Source organism: Desmodus rotundus, chromosome 1 (genome assembly GCF_022682495.2).
Source record: "Desmodus rotundus isolate HL8 chromosome 1, HLdesRot8A.1, whole genome shotgun sequence".
Lineage (NCBI taxonomy): Eukaryota > Metazoa > Chordata > Mammalia > Chiroptera > Phyllostomidae > Desmodus > Desmodus rotundus.
Genome location: NC_071387.1, coordinates 507,124 through 523,569, shown reverse-complemented (window position 1 = coordinate 523,569; position 16,446 = coordinate 507,124). Strand labels below are relative to the sequence as shown.

The 16,446-nt window shown below is 54.9% G+C and overlaps 1 protein-coding gene across 3 annotated transcripts in view; it reads left to right on the top strand.

Moving 5' to 3' along the window:
- The first annotated feature begins 229 nt into the window (after window positions 1-229).
- EHMT1 (euchromatic histone lysine methyltransferase 1) overlaps window positions 230-16,446 on the top strand; it is a 99,463-nt gene continuing 83,246 nt past the window's right edge. Inside the window, exon 1 of one of the 3 annotated variants that reach the window (XM_053918436.2) lies at window positions 230-344. In XM_053918436.2, coding sequence (XP_053774411.1) covers window positions 282-344 — 63 coding nt within the window. In that variant the 5' untranslated portion in view covers window positions 230-281. The remainder of the gene's footprint in view (window positions 345-16,446) is intronic. The other 2 variants (XM_053918433.2, XM_053918440.2) reach the window with 2 other exon arrangements.

The following is a 16,446-nucleotide window of genomic DNA, read 5'->3' as shown; positions in this document are numbered from 1 at the left end:
GGGTCCTTCTCCGCCCCCGGCCAGCCCGCCAGAATGCCTAAGTAGAACGAGAGGATATTTGTGAAAACGTGGGGACCACGTCCCCGGCCGCGGCGCCTCCCGGAAGGCAGCTCCGCCTGACCCCCGTCCTCGCCCGGTCGGCGCGCCCGGCTCCGCCCCGCGCAGGCCCGCGTTGCGGACGCCGCTGTCTAGGCCGCAAGGCGCAGGCGCGGGCACCGGCGCAGGCGCAGAGGCGCTGGGCCGTCCCGCCCCGCCCTGGGCCGCGAGGCGCGGGCGGGGCGATGGCGCGCGGGAGGGGCGGGGCCACGCTGCGGGCCCGGGCCATGGCCGCCGCCGATGCTGAGGTGAGGAGCGGAGCCGGCGGGCCGGCGGCGGGCTCGGGCAGGCGACGCGGGGCTGGCGGGGGGGCGGGGGCGCGGGAGGGGGCTCTGCGCGGGCGGGCGGGGGCGCAGCGCCGGAGGGCGGGCCCGCGCCTCGCCGCCGCTGCCACCACGCCTCAGGCCGAGGCCGGGCCGGGCCGAGGCCCGGGGCGTGCGGGCCGCGCGGCGCCGGGCGCGCTTTGTGCGGGCGCGGGCGGGGGCGGGGCGGGCGCAGGCGGAGGAGGCGGAGGGGGCCCGGCCGAGCCCGCGGGCCGCGAGGACAAAAAGGAAAGTGGGGCGCGCCGGCCAACTTCGCGGCGCGACCGGGCGAGGCTGTGCGCTCCCGGCGCCGCCGCGGCGCCGCTGACCTTCCACTTTGTTCCGAATAGGACGGCCGCGCCTTGAACGAAAAGTTGGCGGTCCGCGCGCGTCCCCCCCGGACTATGCTGCCCGGCCCTGGCGGTTGTCAGCCCCGGAGTGCGCGACTTGGGCGAATTTCTGAGCAGACCGCCCAGCCGGGCTCTGCGCGGAGAAAGTTCCCCCTTCTTTTGTTAACGCTCTTGGCCTTCCCCTTGGCTCGTGGTCGAGGGTGGCGGCCCAGGAACCAAAACTCCGGGGGGACACCGGCTTCCCGCTGAAGGGAAAGGGGAGGCGCGTCGGGTGCCCGCGGAAATGCGGGAGAGTGCGGTCTCGGGGCGCCCAGAGGGGCCGATGTGGGAAAGTGGTGACCGAGCAGGTTTCCTCGGGGCCCCTCCAGGTGTAGTGATAACGGCGGGGACTCCTCAAGATCAGAGAGCCGACCTGGCGCACAGGCCTATTGGCCTGTGCTGATGCAGGTAGTGGGCACTCTTTTTATTTATTAGTTTTTCTTTTGCATAGTTGGGAGTATTGCTATTAGGAAACGGAAGGTGCAGGGTAGTCGTTAATTCAGTGGGAGCCGGCAACGTGGACAGGGACGCAAAGGTGAATTGGACGCCGAGCTGGCTTCCGGGCTTGTAGGGGAGCAGCTCTGGAATTAATATTTGCTGACTCCATTCATTGAGCACCCGCGGCGGGCCGGGCGCTGCGCTAGCCCTCCAGGTGAGTCCTGTTCTGGAGACTTAGGACTAGTCCGTTGTGCGCCTAGCACTTGTCCAGTGCCCGGCACACAGCAGGCTTTTAATAAGTACTTGATCAGAGACGGTTGGGGAAGTCTCTGATTCCACAGATGTCCTCGACTAGAGGGCTTGACTGGGCCGGTGACCGTGACAGCCAGTGCTCACTAAGCCTTACCTGTGGCCCACGCTGCTGGAGCTCGCCCGGGAAAGCCTGGCTGTGTCCTTAGGAGGAGGGTGCTGGGGTGTCCCTTGAGGAAACAGGCCCCATGAGACCCAGGGTTCCAGAGCCTGTGGCTGAGAAGATGGATGCAGGTGGTGTGGCGCCAGAGCTGCCGCCTGCCAAACACCGTCCCTGTGGCCTGCGGTGGCCTTTCAGGTTGATTGCCGCTCTGGGTTCAGGTGTTGAGCGTGGGTGCGGGAGCTCCTGGAGGGTGGGTGGGCCCTAGGTGGTGGTTGCCAGCAAGTCTGAGAAGTGGTGGCTGGGCCAGGGCTCACTAATCACCCAATGATTAAACCAGCAGAGTGGACCCTTGAATCCTCTCCAGCTGGTTTACTGTCTCCTGCTTTCCTTGACCTGAAGGTAGTCACTGCTTTTTGACGCTAAAAAGGACTCCCGAGTTAGTGGACTGTGTTCCCCACCTCCATGTTGTGAGTTAGTAAGTGGGGCCCCTGGGCCCCAGGGTGCCCCATATCACCCAGAGATCCCAGGGGGGCGGCACACTTGACTTACAGCTTTGAACCCAAGGACATGTCCCTTCTCAGCAGGAGGGGGTCCCAGGACAATCCTGTACTTTTCTAGCTGGGTGGCTGTCGTGTATCTTTCTTGAACCTTACTTTGTTTCCTGAAGTAATTGATATGTGCGCAGTTTGAACAGGCAGGCAGTGCCGCGAGAGAGAGAGAGAGAGAGAGCGCGCGAGCGAGAGAGCGAGCGCGCGCGCTTTACCAGGCCCCCCCACCCCGTGCCGCCCTGCGGGAAGGCAGCAGCCACGCTGCAGCGTGTCCTCCTGTCTGGTGCCCGCGACTCCCCTCTGGCTCCCACTCGTGGGGGAGGATGATTTCGGTTCTGGCCTACTCTCTTACCTAGGTAACTCACAATTTTGACTAAATCCATATCCAGCACCTTTTTAAAAAAAATACTTATTTTTAGAGTGAGGGGAAGGGAGAAAGAGAGAAAGAGAGGGAGAGAAACATCCATGTGCGAGAGAAACTCGCCCCTAACCCAGCACTCAATGCAGGCGTGTGCCCTGACCGGGAATCGAACCCGGGACAACGCCCCGCCCCCTGGGCCACCTCAGCCAGGGTCACATCCAGAACCTGTATCAGTCTGTCCAGGTCATCATTGTGCCACCTGAGCTGGATGGCAAACTGCAGTTATTCTTTTTTGTACAGACATTTTTTCTTCCTTAGAGTGATTGCCTTATTTTTGGTTAGTCCAGTTTCCGTTGAACCTCAGAATAATGTTCTCGCACCTTTCATTCTGTAAAACCTTTCTCACTTTAGGCCCCCACTGGGTAGCTTAGTTGGTTGGAGCGTTATCCTGCTACGCCAAGGTTGTGGGTTTGATCCCCGGTGAGGGCACATACAGGAATCAACCGATGAATGCATCAACAAGTGGAACAACAAGTCGATGCTTCTGTTTCTCCTTTCTTCTCTATCTCTGGAAATCAGTAAATTTTAAAAAAAGTTTCTCATTTGAAGTTTTCACCATTCAGCCCTGTTAGCTCGCCCGCGTTCCTCGGTGCTTTTCAGCCACCCTGTCCGGTTAGGGTGCTCGTCCTCCTGGCCGCTGCGCAGTATCACCCCGGGGAGCTCTCCCCCTTCCTGGAGACACAGACCGTCTCCCTCTCCTGGTGCTGCTGCACAGGCTCCAGGCCCTTCGGTTTGTTGGGACCTGCGTGTCTGACCACACTTAAAGAGCTAGTCGGGCTGAGCTCGGCATTCCAGGCTGGAAGAAATGTTAATTTTGAACTTACCGTTCCAGTATGTTCTAGGTTTCATTGTTGCTGTCGAGGAGTGAGTTTGATTCTTAATACTTGGTAAGTGCTCTTCCCACTTCTAACTTGGCTTTGAGGATCTTTGCATCCTTGATTTTCCTGGTTTTCATGATTTGCCTCAGTGGGGGCTCTTTTTTGCACTTATCATGCGGTGTATTAAATGGCCCCGGAAACCACAGGTCGACACCTTTTTGTTAGTAGGAAGTTTCTGGACAAATGTATTTGAGATGGTTCATGCTCCACTGCTTTCTCTGTCCTCCTTTTCTCCTCCTTTCCTTGGATGTCTGACTCGTAGAACTCCAGTTTCCAAAGTGTTTCCTTGTTGTCGTGTGTTGATCTTTTTGTCCTACTTTTTGGAAGAATTTTTTGACTGTTTTCCAGTTTCACTGAATATTTATTTATTTATAAAAGATTTTATTTTTTCTCTTTTAAGATAGGGGAAAGGAGGGTGAAAAAGAGGGAGAGAAACATCTGTGCATGGTTGCCTCTCACACGCCCCCTACTGGGGACCTGTCCCACAACACAGGCATGTGCCCTGACTGGGAATCGAACTGGCGACCCGTGACCTCCTGATTTCGCAGGCCGGCTCTCAGTCCACTGAGCCACACTAGCCAGGGCTGTCCTTTTTTAAATACCTCCTGTTCTTATTTTATGTGTACAGTGTCTTTGCTTATCTCATTTCAGTTTAATTTCTAAAATTACAGTTAAATTGAAAAAAATGTTAAAAATGGTGGTTTCCTGCATTTTTTCTGTTTTCCCTGCATGCTCCTTGATGTTGTATTTTGGTCTCTTCCTTTCATGCTGGAGACCTTCCATGCCTGGTGACTCCCTTGGCTGTTCATGTACCTTTAAGAGTAAAGTAAGGAAAATGGAAAGCGGTTTGAGGTCCTGTTGACCTGCTGCCGGTGGTAGCACTCGCTTTTCTTGGCTGTCCTCTGGAGCTTACCGTCTGCTGGGTTGTTTCCTCGGAGAAGGGTCTTCCAGCGTCTTGCCGTCTTGGTGTAAGTGGACGTTCCGGAAGATTGAAGGGCGGGTTCGGGGGGGAGGAGGCCTGCCCATGACTCAGTGGGTAGCCTTTACCTCTTGTCCCTGCTTGCAGTGGAGGACCTTACTCTTGTCTGTCCTGGGGCCCGCTGTCCCCCAGGGTGGCCCACGTCCAGCGGAGTTTCTCAGTGCTAACCTCTGCTCTCCCAGGGCTGCAGAAGAGGGGCACTTGCCTGAGTGTGCAGGAGGGGCCTGGGGACCTGAGAGCCCAGCATTCCTGACCTGGGTTCTTACATGCACCCCGTTTTCTCTGCAGGCGTCACCCCCCACCTCAGAGCCTTTCCATGATTCTGTGGGGTCAGTCGCCCTGCTTCTCAGCAGTAACCCCGTCCCGCATCTTCCTGTTCACGTTTGTGTAACGTTTTCACGTCTCCCAGGGGGAGTTTGTTTCTCTCTCCTCTTCTCTCGTTGGTTGGTTTTTGACAAGAGAAGGGGGTGGAATGCCCGTCCTGCCATCTAGAAATCAGAGACATTTACTTAAAGTCTTGAGAAGTGACTTTTCAGCAGCACTGAAGGCACAGCGTCCTGGGGGAAGGGCTGCAGGTCCCAGACCTCCCTGTGCAGCAGTAAAGGCCCAGCAGCCCTGGCCGCCCATAGGGACGTCCGGAGCAGTCTGGTTGTTGGAGACCCCCCTGTGGTCAGTGCCAGCGTGGGCCCTGGGGCCCTGGGCTCCTGCCTCTGCTTCCTGTCATGTCACAAACAGTCACGTGAACCTGACCACGTTTTATTGAGTTTGTCTTTGAAAGTAATTTATAGCATAAGAAGCGTATTTTGGGCTTTTCCCTTTAGGAACTCTGTGTTCTTTGTCGTTTTGCATTTGTCACGTGTCAGCTTGGACTCGCAGTGTTTGATGGACACCTTTATCTTGATAGGGGGCAGCAGGTCGTGTGGGGGAAGTCAGTGGGGCCCAGTGGTCTTAGCAGGTGTGATGCGAACGCCATCAGTTCCAGACCGAGGAGCCCTCCCATTTCCTGCTCTGCTTTTGTCTAACCTCTAGTATTTTCATTTGCTAAAGAAAATCTCTTTGCTGACTTTAGATTTCGAAAAACAAAAAGTCGAAGTAGTTCTTTACCCTGCAGAAGTGGCATTTCCTTTGAGATGGAGTCTTGCTGAGTGAGAAGTCACCTTCCCAATACCGTTGCTATCAGTTGGTGTTTTATTTTGGAAAAGGTTTTGGACTGCTTTCCGCATCCCGCTTTTAATAGGTCTGTAAGTTCTGACCAGAGTATATTGCAGTGGTCTTTCCAGGGGGTCTTATAGGCGAGCACTTACAGAGCACCTTCTGTTTATAAAGGACTATTCGAAGTTTGGTGTAGGAGGGAATACGAGGTTTTGGATGGGTCCCTGATTTTACAAAGTTTAAGCATGTGATGGAGTAGATGTTGCCTAGCAGGAAATGAGGTGGCATCAGTGAAGAGTAAACACGGATGGCCTGAGCCAGTGCCCTGAGGCTGCAGCCAGGCTCTGCTGGGAGGCTCCTGGAGGACTTGTTAGTAGGGGTCGGGAAGGGGGAGGCAGGAATTGGAGCAGGAGGTAGTGTGCGTGCATTTCAAAGAAGAGATTAAGGATTTTAGCAAATGTAGAAAATTGACACTTAGGAACCCAAGAATGCCAAGTGTGCCATAGACGGGTTCCTCACGGGTGTGCATGTTCACACCTTAGATCGGCTGTGATCAGTGAGAGTGTGTTGTGTGTACTCCCCTCACACACATCTGCGTCTTCAGCACTTTCAGTTGCCTTGTGCTATTGGTTACATAGGTGTCCCAGTTCCTTGGTTATGAATTGGGTGAGCCTGTGTGCTCAGGTACACAGAATTACTGGGTCAGAAGGGGTGAGTGGCATGAGGTGATGCTGACTGGAGAGGCAGGGACAGGTCATATAGGGCCATGTCACCGTGGTAACGAGTGGGTGTCCAGTCACTGAAGAATCTGAGGCCTGGCTGCTGTGTGGGGAGTGGGGGGAAGGAAGAACAGCCTGGGAGCAGGGTGGCAGTGCATGGGCCTGGGGGCAGGGTGGAGGTGCAGAGAGGCCCACAGAAGGAGTCCGGGGTCTGTATGTTTAATTTTTTTTTGAGTGGATAACACAGCTACATGATTAAAAGTCAAAAAGTGTAAAAGAGTAGAAAGTGGAACATCTCCTGCCCTTGTCCCCTAGCCACTCAGTTCTTCTCCTGGCAGGCCACCAGTGTCACAGGCTCGGAGCGCGTGCCCTCCGGGCGTCTGTGGAGGTGTAGACTCCGGGGCGTGCAGCCCTCCGGCCTGCTCAGAAGCAGCTGTGGTGAGGGCGAGGCCTGTGCCTCTGTCCCCTGCATCGGTGCCCCCCGCGCGTGGCCGGTGCCCTCTTCCCTGCGTCACTTCACATCAGTTCTCGGACGTGTTTCGTCCGTGACTGTTTCCGTTCATTTTCACATGTCAGTCGGTCACAGTACACAGCCTGGACTTCTTTTTTCTCAGGTGAGGAGCAGAGTGGCCTGTCCATTGCCCTGCATGGGTGGATGCCTCTTAAATCTCAATGCAGTGATTTGCATGTCTTTATTTTTTCCTGCGGTTACGTTTTGAATGTAGTCGGTTCATTTGTCTCCGAGTTTCCCTTAACCTTACTTTGCTGGCTGGGCTCTGACGACGTGTTTGACAGGCTCCTCTCTCTTCATTTCCCGGCACTGCTGGTGCTTGAGGCCTGGGGCCGCTGCTTGCCGGCCAGCCTCGGGCGTGGCTGTGTGTGGCTGGTGTGCACTGAGAGGTGTAAGGGCCAGACACACAGGGTTTTGAAGACTTAATGCGAAAAAGGGAATGTAGAGTGCCACGTTGATACCAAAAAGCTTGATTGCTGCCCTGGCCGGTGTGGCTCAGTGGACTGAGTGCCCGCCTGCAAACCAAAGGGTCGCTGGTTCAATTCCCAGTCAGGGCACATGCCTGGTTTGCCGGCCAGGTGTCTGGTGGGGGGCGCTCTATAGGCAAACAGCACATTGATGTTTCTCTCCGTCTCTTTCTCCTTCCCTTTCCCTTTCTCTAAAAATAAATAAAATCTAGGAAAAAAATACTTATTGCCTGTAGAAATATGACATTTTGGATATAGTGGGTTAAATAAAATATTAAAAATAATTTGTGTTTCTAGTCACTTTTTTAAAATGTTGTTATTAGGAAACTTGAGGTTACAGATGTGGCTCAGCTTGTGGCTTACGTTGTGTTTTGGTTGGACAGCCCTTGGCTACACTCTATCGTGTAAAAAATGTTTTTAGCAAGAATGCGTGATACATGGTACTCAGTTTTTATTTTAAAAAAATTTTTAAATTTTATTTTTAAATAAATTTTACTTATTTACTTTCAGAGACAGGGGAAGGGAGGGAGACATCTATCAGTTGGCTCCTGCATGTCCCCAAATGGGGACCTGGCCTGCAACCCAGGCATGCTCCCCGACTGGAAATCAAACCGGCAGCCCTTCAGGTCACAGGCCTGCGCTCAGAGCCACCCCGGCCAGGGCAGGTGTTGCGTTTTTAACTCCGGCACAGGAAGTTTGTTCACGTTGCCCAGAGCCATCAGCTCATCCAGGCTGTGAAATGGCAGTCTCTCCACACGCTGATTGGCTGGAGCACTTCCCCACGGATGGCTGCGGGGGGGGGGGGGGGGGGGGGGGGGGCGCCACACACGCACACACGCACAGTTCCTGGGGCCGGTTCTGGACGCCACCGGGGAACAAACGCCTGACACCCCAGCCTCCAGGGAGGTGCTGGCCCGGCCTGCCCGGGAAGGTTGTTTGCTAAGCTGGTAGTTGATTTGACTTCCGTCCTGAAGTCTTGATCTTCGCCTCTCCGTCAGACTCCGGGGCCTGCCTTTAGGCGGGAGGGGGCCTGCTTGCTTCCTCAGCCTTGCCGCTGGCCTGCGCCCTGACCCCCTTGGACACTGGGGCGAAGCAAGATGCCAGGTGTCATATGGGCCAGTGAATGGGCCGGCGCACCCCACCTCCGGTGCAGTCTGCCCTTCTGATCTTCCCCTGGAGAAGTGGGCTGCCAGAATCTGTCACGGACCTGTGGTAGCTGTCACCGACTCTCAGCAAGATCTGGTACCAGTAAGATGTTTGACCACAGCGTGAAGATTGTATTTTGAGGGGAAGTTTTTACTGTTTGACACAAATACAGGGTGGGGCAAAAAGTAGGTTTACAGTTGTTTGTGTGGAAAAGAATACAACAATTAATACACCACAACGCATGAATAAGCTTTTCCACATACAACTGTAAGCCTACTTTCACCCCAGCCTGTGTAGAGAAATGTGGGTGTTGGGTGTATATCTTCACATGTGCCTCCAGTACCTAGGTCAGGCAGGAACGTCACCACAACCACGGAAGCCCCCATGCACTTCCAGAACCTCCCTGGGGCTGACAGCTGTCTGGACTTCCGTACCGTGCTTCTTCTGGCCTGACTGTGAGCCCAATAGGAAGGCCAGCCCGCAGTGGGCACGGGTCCCTGCCTTCCCTCAGCCTGGCGTTTGCAAGGTTCGTCTCCGTTGCTCACCGGTACTCGGCCCCTCCTCGCTGCCGTGTCCCCTTCCGTTGTCTGGACGGAGCGCCCTGCCGTCCTCACTGTGCCGTCTGCCCCTGCACGCTGCGTTGACCCTAGTTCTGTGGGCATTTGAGTAGCGGCAAGGTGAACGTTCTTGGAACATGGATGCATGTGTACAGCGGGGTGCACTGAGGGGTGGGCATGGGAGTCCTCACTGACATCTGGTATGGTTTGTCCTCCTCCTTTCAGCTGGTCTGGTAGGCGCGCTGTACATTTAATTTTGCATTTCTCTGATGCCTGTGATGCTAAGCGGCAGTGTGCTTTTCAGTTATTTTGTTTAGCCACTTTTGGGATGTACTGATTTAAACTTTTGTGGGGTTTTTTTGGGGGGGATGTTTTATTTATTTTACTTAAATTTTTATTTATTGATTTTAGAGAGAGATTGAGAAACATGGAATTTTGTGGTTCCACTTACCTGTGCATTCACTGATTAACTGTTGCATGTGCCCTGACCGGGGATCGAACCTGCAACCCTGGTGTGTCGGAGGATGCTCCCACCTGGGCAGGGCAATATTTTATTTTTCACGTGGGTGAATAATATTCCATTGTATGAGGGTACCGTGTGTCGTTTATCCATTTATCAGTTGTCTCCTTTTTAGCTGTTGTGACTCGTGCTGCTGTGTGAACCTTCCCGAACAATTGTTTTCATTTCGGTTGTGTACCTAGGAGTGGCATTGCTGGGCATATAGTGGCTTATTTTTGAGGAACTGCCACACTGTTCTCCATAGCAGCTGTAGCGCTTTACATTCCTGCCAGGTGTGTGTGAGGGTTCTTGTCTCTCTACATTGTTGCCAACACTTGTTACTAACTATATTTTAGGTTGTAGCAATGCTGGTGGGTGTGAAGTGTCATCTCTGCAGTTTTGATTTGGAGTTCCTTAGTGACTAATGATATTGAGCGTTTTTTATTTGCTCATTGGCCTGTTTATATCTTCTTTAGAGAAACGTCTGTGGAAATCCTTGGTCCATTTCAGTTGGATTGTCTTTTTTGCTGTTGAGTTATAAAAGTTGTTCACCTGTTTCAAAGATTGTAGGTACAAATTCTGTACAGGTATGTGATTAGCAAGTATTTCCTCCCATTCTGTAGGTTGTCTTTTTACTTTGTTGATAGTGTGCTTTGAAGTGCAAATGTTTTTAATTCCGATGAAGTCCAGCCTGTCTACTTTTTCTTTTTTTGCTTGTGCTTCTGATGACGTTCCTAGGAGCCCACTGGCCAGTCTGACGTCCGAGGTTGGGTTTTCTTCTGAGACCTGTAGTTTCGGTCCTATATTCTCGTCTGCGCTCCTTTTCAACACAGTTCTCGTGCGTGGAGTGAGGTGGGCCCAGCTGTCCCAGCACCGCTGGTTGAAAAGACCGTCCTGTCCGTGCTGAGCTCTCGTGACACCTTGGTCCCAAATCAGTTGACCTTACGGTGTGAGGGCTCATTCGGACTCTCCGTGGACCCTGAGCTCCAGGGCGCTGGTTCACACGTCTGTCCATGCGCCAGGACCGCGCTGTCTGGGCTGCCGGTGTGTCGTGGGCAGTTTCGGAGGTGGGAAGTGTTAGTCCGCCCACTTTGTTTCGCTCTTCTGGGTCCCTTGCAAATCCAGGTGAACTTTAGGGTCAGGTTGCCCACAGCTGCAAAACGAAACAGCTGTCTAGGGAGTTGGCGGAAACTGCACTGGGTTTGTCGGTCACTCTGGGGCAGCTTTGTGACCTCAGTGGCGCTGAGTCTTCCAGTCCAGGAGCACAGGATGTCTTCCCTGTACTTCGGTCTTCTTCAGTGTCTTCCACTGTATTTTTTTCTTGGTCACTTTAACTACATCCTTGTTAGTTTCGTTGTCTCGTCAAAGAGTCAGCTTCTGGTTTTGTGGGTGTTCTCTGTCTCACTCGTTTCCCTTGTAAACTTCATGGCTGCTTGTGCTTGCTTCGGGTTGAGTTTGCAGTTTCTGGAGTCAGTTTTTGTGAGGTGTAGAGACCAGGGTGCACCATCCTCTGTGCAGACCTTCTCTTGAACTGGCATCACTTACCTGAAAGCGCCCCCGCCCCGGCACTGAGGTGTCCTTCATGCCGTGGGTGAGAAGGCCACACGTGGGGTCCAGAGGACTGCTCTGTGGTGACACCTTCATCTCTCCCGCCGTCAGCATCGGTAAGCCTCTGGGGGGGTCACTCAGTGGTTTGCAGATTTGGTCAGGCCACATGCACAGGCTGCTTTCCCCATGTGACAGGTGATGACGTGGGAAGGGGAAGGTGGGTGATAGGTCTGGCAGTCCGTGCTTTAATGACATTGCTACAGGTGAAGCCGGGTATCGGGGAGAGGTTGGGCAGAGGCTGGGCTGTCCGCCTGGCAGCTGCAGCTCACGGGCAGCCTCACCACTTTCTACGGCACGTTACACGGTTCCTCTTGGTCTTCTCCCTTCCCGCGGGTCGTGGTGACCACACGGGCAGCTGACTCAGGCAGGCACTCAGATGACCATGTCCTCCTCCTCTGGTCTCTCCCTCCACCACTGTCACTGGTGCGTGGCACCGTGTGTGGACTGGCAAGGAGCACCCTCGTGGAGAGAGGGCTGGGGCTGCGGGAGAAGCATGCCTGGGAGTAGCACCATGGGCGCCCACAGGAACGGGCTTGGCTGAGCAGGCTTTTGGCCCAGGGGAGCACGTCGGGGAGCAGCCGTGTGCAGAGCTGGAAAGCTGGTCGTGTGACAGTTAAGAGTTGGGGTGGTGGCGCGTGCTCTCTCCCTTTTCCCGGAGCATGCCTGCGCCTTTCCTCTCTCTCTCGTCTTCCAAGGCACCTCTCTCCCCCGAGCACCAGGGGCCTCCCGGTGCCTCTGTAACTGGTCTCCAGGGCCCGTTTCTTCTACGACTCACTTCCTCTACCTCTGTGACCTTCTAAATACACTGTTCCTTAGAGTCTGAGTCTCGGCTCCGAGTTCTTTCTTAGCCAGACCGAACTCAAGTGCTGAGGGTGCCTACCCAAGGTCTGGCACCTGGCGCCCTGCCTTGGATTGTCCCTCTCTCTGCTCCCAGAACCTCACACTCGGAAGCATGCTTGCTCTTTTCCTTTCCAGGTGTGCATCCTTCCATCCTTTTCCTAAGTGCTAAAGGTCCCCGTGACACCTGCAAGCAGGGGAGCTGTAGGCTGCGGCCTTTTACCCGGCTAACGCCCTAAGGACTCTTCCTCGGCTTCTGCAGCTTGCTTCCTGAGTCCACGCCGTGCGGCATGGCTCTGTCTCCTTTCCCGGGACCTGCAGGCCTGGAAGCAGTGACTGCCATCAGCTTGGTAGCCCGTTGCCTTCCGAGGACCTGAACAAAAGTGTTTGTCGCACAGATGAGAGCCCAGCCTCCTTCAGCTCCGAGGGTGAGGGGCACTTCCTCCCCCAGGGCGAACCTCGGCGTTCTTAGGTTAGGTGCTGAAGGGTCTCTCTCTGGAGGTGCCAGAGGACAGGAGCCCCACTGATCACTCCAGCTCTGCTGTGATTAAGGCCCTGAGTCATCCAGGGACGTGTAGGTCCAGCGGGGTCCCTAGAGCTCTGAGTCCTCAACACTGCCCAGTGCAGCCGGGGAGAGAGACCCAGACATGGGAGAGAGTTGAGGTGACTCGGGAGGTGACAGCCCCGTGGAGCTCAGCCCACAAGCAGCCCCTTTCATCCCACTGCATGGTCTCCATAGGAGCGTCTTCAGACTCTGCAGACCCCAACCTGAAACGAAAGTCCACACGGGAAAGCTCGCCTCTGAGGTCGAAACCTTGAGCTGGCTCCCTGCCCTGCTCCCGTCTTCATCCTTCTCACACGTCCCAGACCAGCGAGCTCGCAGGTCTCTCCTTGCGCACCTGCAGGCTTCTTCCGACACGGGGCTCCCGGGCTCTCCATGCCTTGGCTGTCGCCGGGGGTCCTGCTGTGTCTGCCTCACCTCTTGGTACCGCCAGCCCCTTGCGGCATTTCGTAGGTTCCCACCTTCTACTGGCGACCTCCTGAGACCGGCTTCCCCTGGTAGCCTACGCAATGGCTCTCGGCTGTGGCAGCACCGGCCGGGGTCTCGCTCCCCAGCCTGCTTTCGGCCACCGCTTGGCGTGTACCTCGCAGCCTTCAGGAGGTCTTCTTGTCGTCTGCTGCAGCGCTTTGGCTGCCTCTCATGGGCGTCTTTCCTCGGACCCTGCGCGGTCTTCCGGTGTCCCTTTCCGACTCTTCCCGACCCGGGTGTTGGGATGGATTCTCCCTGCGACCCCTGTGCCCTCGAGTGCCCAGTGGCACCGTCTGACAGGACCTGTCTCCAGGCCCCGGGGGGCTGTCCCTGGCCAGCCCGGCGAAGATGCAAAGGTCGCCGAGGATCTTCTCTGATCCCCCCCCCGGGTCCCCTGCCTTTTTTTTTTAAATCCCCAGGTGAGGATGTGTCCTTACTGTTTTTGGAGAGAGGAAGGCACAGAGAGAAACTCCGGTGTGAGAGGGAGACGTTGACGTGTTGCCTCTCGCACGTGCCCTGACGGTACTGAACTGGGTACTGGGTACTGCCTTTCGGTGTGCAGGACGGCGCTCCAGCCGACTGGGCCCTCTGGCCAGGGCAGGCCCCTGTCTTTCAAATACTTTTTTTAAAAAAAGATTTTATTTCTAGAGAGAGGAGAAGAGAGGGAGAGAGACATCAATGTGTGGTTGCCTCTTGCACACCCCCCCACTGGGGACCCTTTGATTCACAGGCTGGCGCTCAGTCCACTGAGCCACACCAGCCAGGGTAAACACTTTTTTTTGTATGCTCTGTAAGGCCCTGAAACTGGGGAAAGGGGCCGCCCTCAACTCCTGCTGCTCTCCTCCAACTGTCCCTAATGTATTTCTCGCGGTCCTGGGGACTCAGGGACCACTTAACAGGGACACTTCCTTCCCTGCTAGGTGGTTGCTCTCTCCCTGCTGTGCCTCTTAGAGGGCCCCAGTATAAACTGGGCGGCAGAGCGGTTTGGCCAGTCAGTGGCACCATTAATTTTACTACTGTCTTGCAGCTGGACCTGCTTTGCTGTTCCCAAGGTAGTGGATGGAAGTTCTGCGCATCCAAGCCTTTGGGGCTCTCAGGGGTAACCCTGAGCTGTGCACTGCCTGTAAACTAGGTCCCTCTACAGCTGCTCTACTGCCTTCCAGCCCCTGCCTCCTTCCTTCCCCCAGGTAATTCCTCTCATTCCCCTTGTCCCCCCCTTTGCCCCAAAGGAAGAAGAAAAGCCTACCAGCCAAGCTCTGGTTGTCCTTTCCCCATGCGTGAGGCCTCTTCATCCTCCTTTTAACCTGTCCTTTATAAGGAGTAGCGTGACCATTCGGGGTCCCTGTAAGAGTACACGCCCCTTTCTCTAATGAAGGATTCACGCCAAATCCAGTAGGACTTAGGAAATTCTCAAGACCCATAGAGTTACGTAGAAAAGTTTCAGGGGTTAACCCAAAGCTTTGACCTGGCCTGGAGGGACATCACAAGGGAGAGACCCAATCATGGAAGCTGCCTTCTGGTTTGGGAACAGCACACCTAGGAGCAGCCCCTGAGTACACAAGAGGAATGGCTTGTCATTCAGGCCGCTGATCCCTGTGGGGCCACCGCATTTCACCGTGGACAATGCGCACCCGTGCACAGTGTGCTCCCCTGTATAGTGTGCACCGTGGTTTTGGCCCAAACTTTCAGGAAAAAATCTTACATTTTAATTTTTTAATTCAACTTTTTTACTTATATGTAAAATCAATTATCGTATTCCAGGGTATTATTTTACATATGGATATGGTTATTGCTTTCAAGAGTTACATTTTTTTTTTAAGATTTTACTTATTTCATTAGAGAGAGGGGGCAGAAGGGAGAAAGAGAGGTAGAGAAACATCGATGTAAGAGAGAAACAGAGATTGGTTGCCTCTTGCATGTCCCCACCTGGGGACCTGGCCCGCAACCCAGGCATGTCACCAAGCTGGGAATTCAACAGGCGACCCTGTGGTTCCCAGGCCAGCGCTCAATCCACTGAGCCACCCCAGCCGGGGGTAGAGTTACATTTTTAATGCATAAGCGTAAATAAAAGAATTAAAAACATTTATATAGGTACAGAGTTAGTACTGCCCTTGTATAATGTGCATCCTTATTTTTCCCTCGAAAATTTGGGCAGAAAAGTGCACATTATACACAGCAAAATATGGTGTACCACCTGCCAGGGAACCCAGAACCAGCACCATTTCCTAACGCACCTTCTGGAGGGAATGAAGCAGGGCCAGTCTAAGCCAGTTAATTATACCAAGACGGCAGTTACCAGCCAGGACCCTCCGGAGAAGCCCACTGCCTTGCTGGAGAGAAGGAGGGAAGCCATCGTTAAACTAACGCAGATCCCCAGTCTTACGAGACCGATTTCTGATATTTCGAGAAATATTTCTGATATTTCTGGACCGCCTCTGATATTTCGAGAAAACTTCAGAAGTTCTCTTCAGGGCCTCCTTCCCCTACCTAAAAAAAAAAGAAAAAAAAAAGAATGAAGAAATGAAAATAAAGAATAGCGGTGGGGTGGGGACTTGGGAGGTCAGCAGTGGGACTTTGCTGGCAGGCGCACGGGGGCTTAGAGGGCCCACGGGGGCTGCCGCTGCGCCAGCGTCCATGGGCTTGGATGGCCAAGTCGGTTTTCCAGACACCGGCCGGTGGGCCGGAACCCATGTACTCACGCTTGGGACCAGGGGATGTGGTCATCGCGGGACTGTCTGTGGCTTCCTCCCAGAGTGTGGTGTGGTCCAGTCCCCTGCTGAGTGGTTTGCCAGGGGCTTTCCTCTGAATCCGTGCCCAGTCCCACCAATCAGGTGCGCTTGCTGTCCCATGTCCCCTTGCACAGGACCGGGCAGGGAGGTCAGGTGTCCAGCCAGTGGTGGTAGCCCAGGGTTCTGAGGGTTGGACTGCAGCACAGCACCCAAGAGAAACCTGCTCAGAAGTTGGAGAAGCAGGTACACTCAAGCTTCTTCCATGTCCACAGTCTCAGCAGCAAAGCACCTGGCCCACTCTGGGGTGGGCACCTCCCCCCACCACTGTGGCTCCATGGAGCCTGCTGGCCTGCCCTGCTCACCAGGGAGCAAGGGACCCCTGCTGCCTCAGTTTTGTCTGACCCCTGGCTCCGCCTTTGCCCTTTCTACTGTGGGCTGTGGGGCTGGGCCCGCAGACTTTGTGCTCCCAGGGTCTGTTGCTCTGGGCCGCTTTGCCTAACAGAAACAGGTGGGCCCAGCCTCCTCCTAGGGCCTTTTCCCTCACTCGGCTGAGTCCCCGGGTGCAGGGAGACGCCCGGGGCTCGCTCTCCAGGAACCTGCTCTGGCAGCGGGCTCTCCTACCTGCCTGGCATGTGTTGTCCTTGTGTGTGTGTGGGGGGGTAATGGCGACGACCCTGGGCACGTGCAGAGGCCTGGTCGGAAACCCTGTTTGTGAGTGACAGTCACGC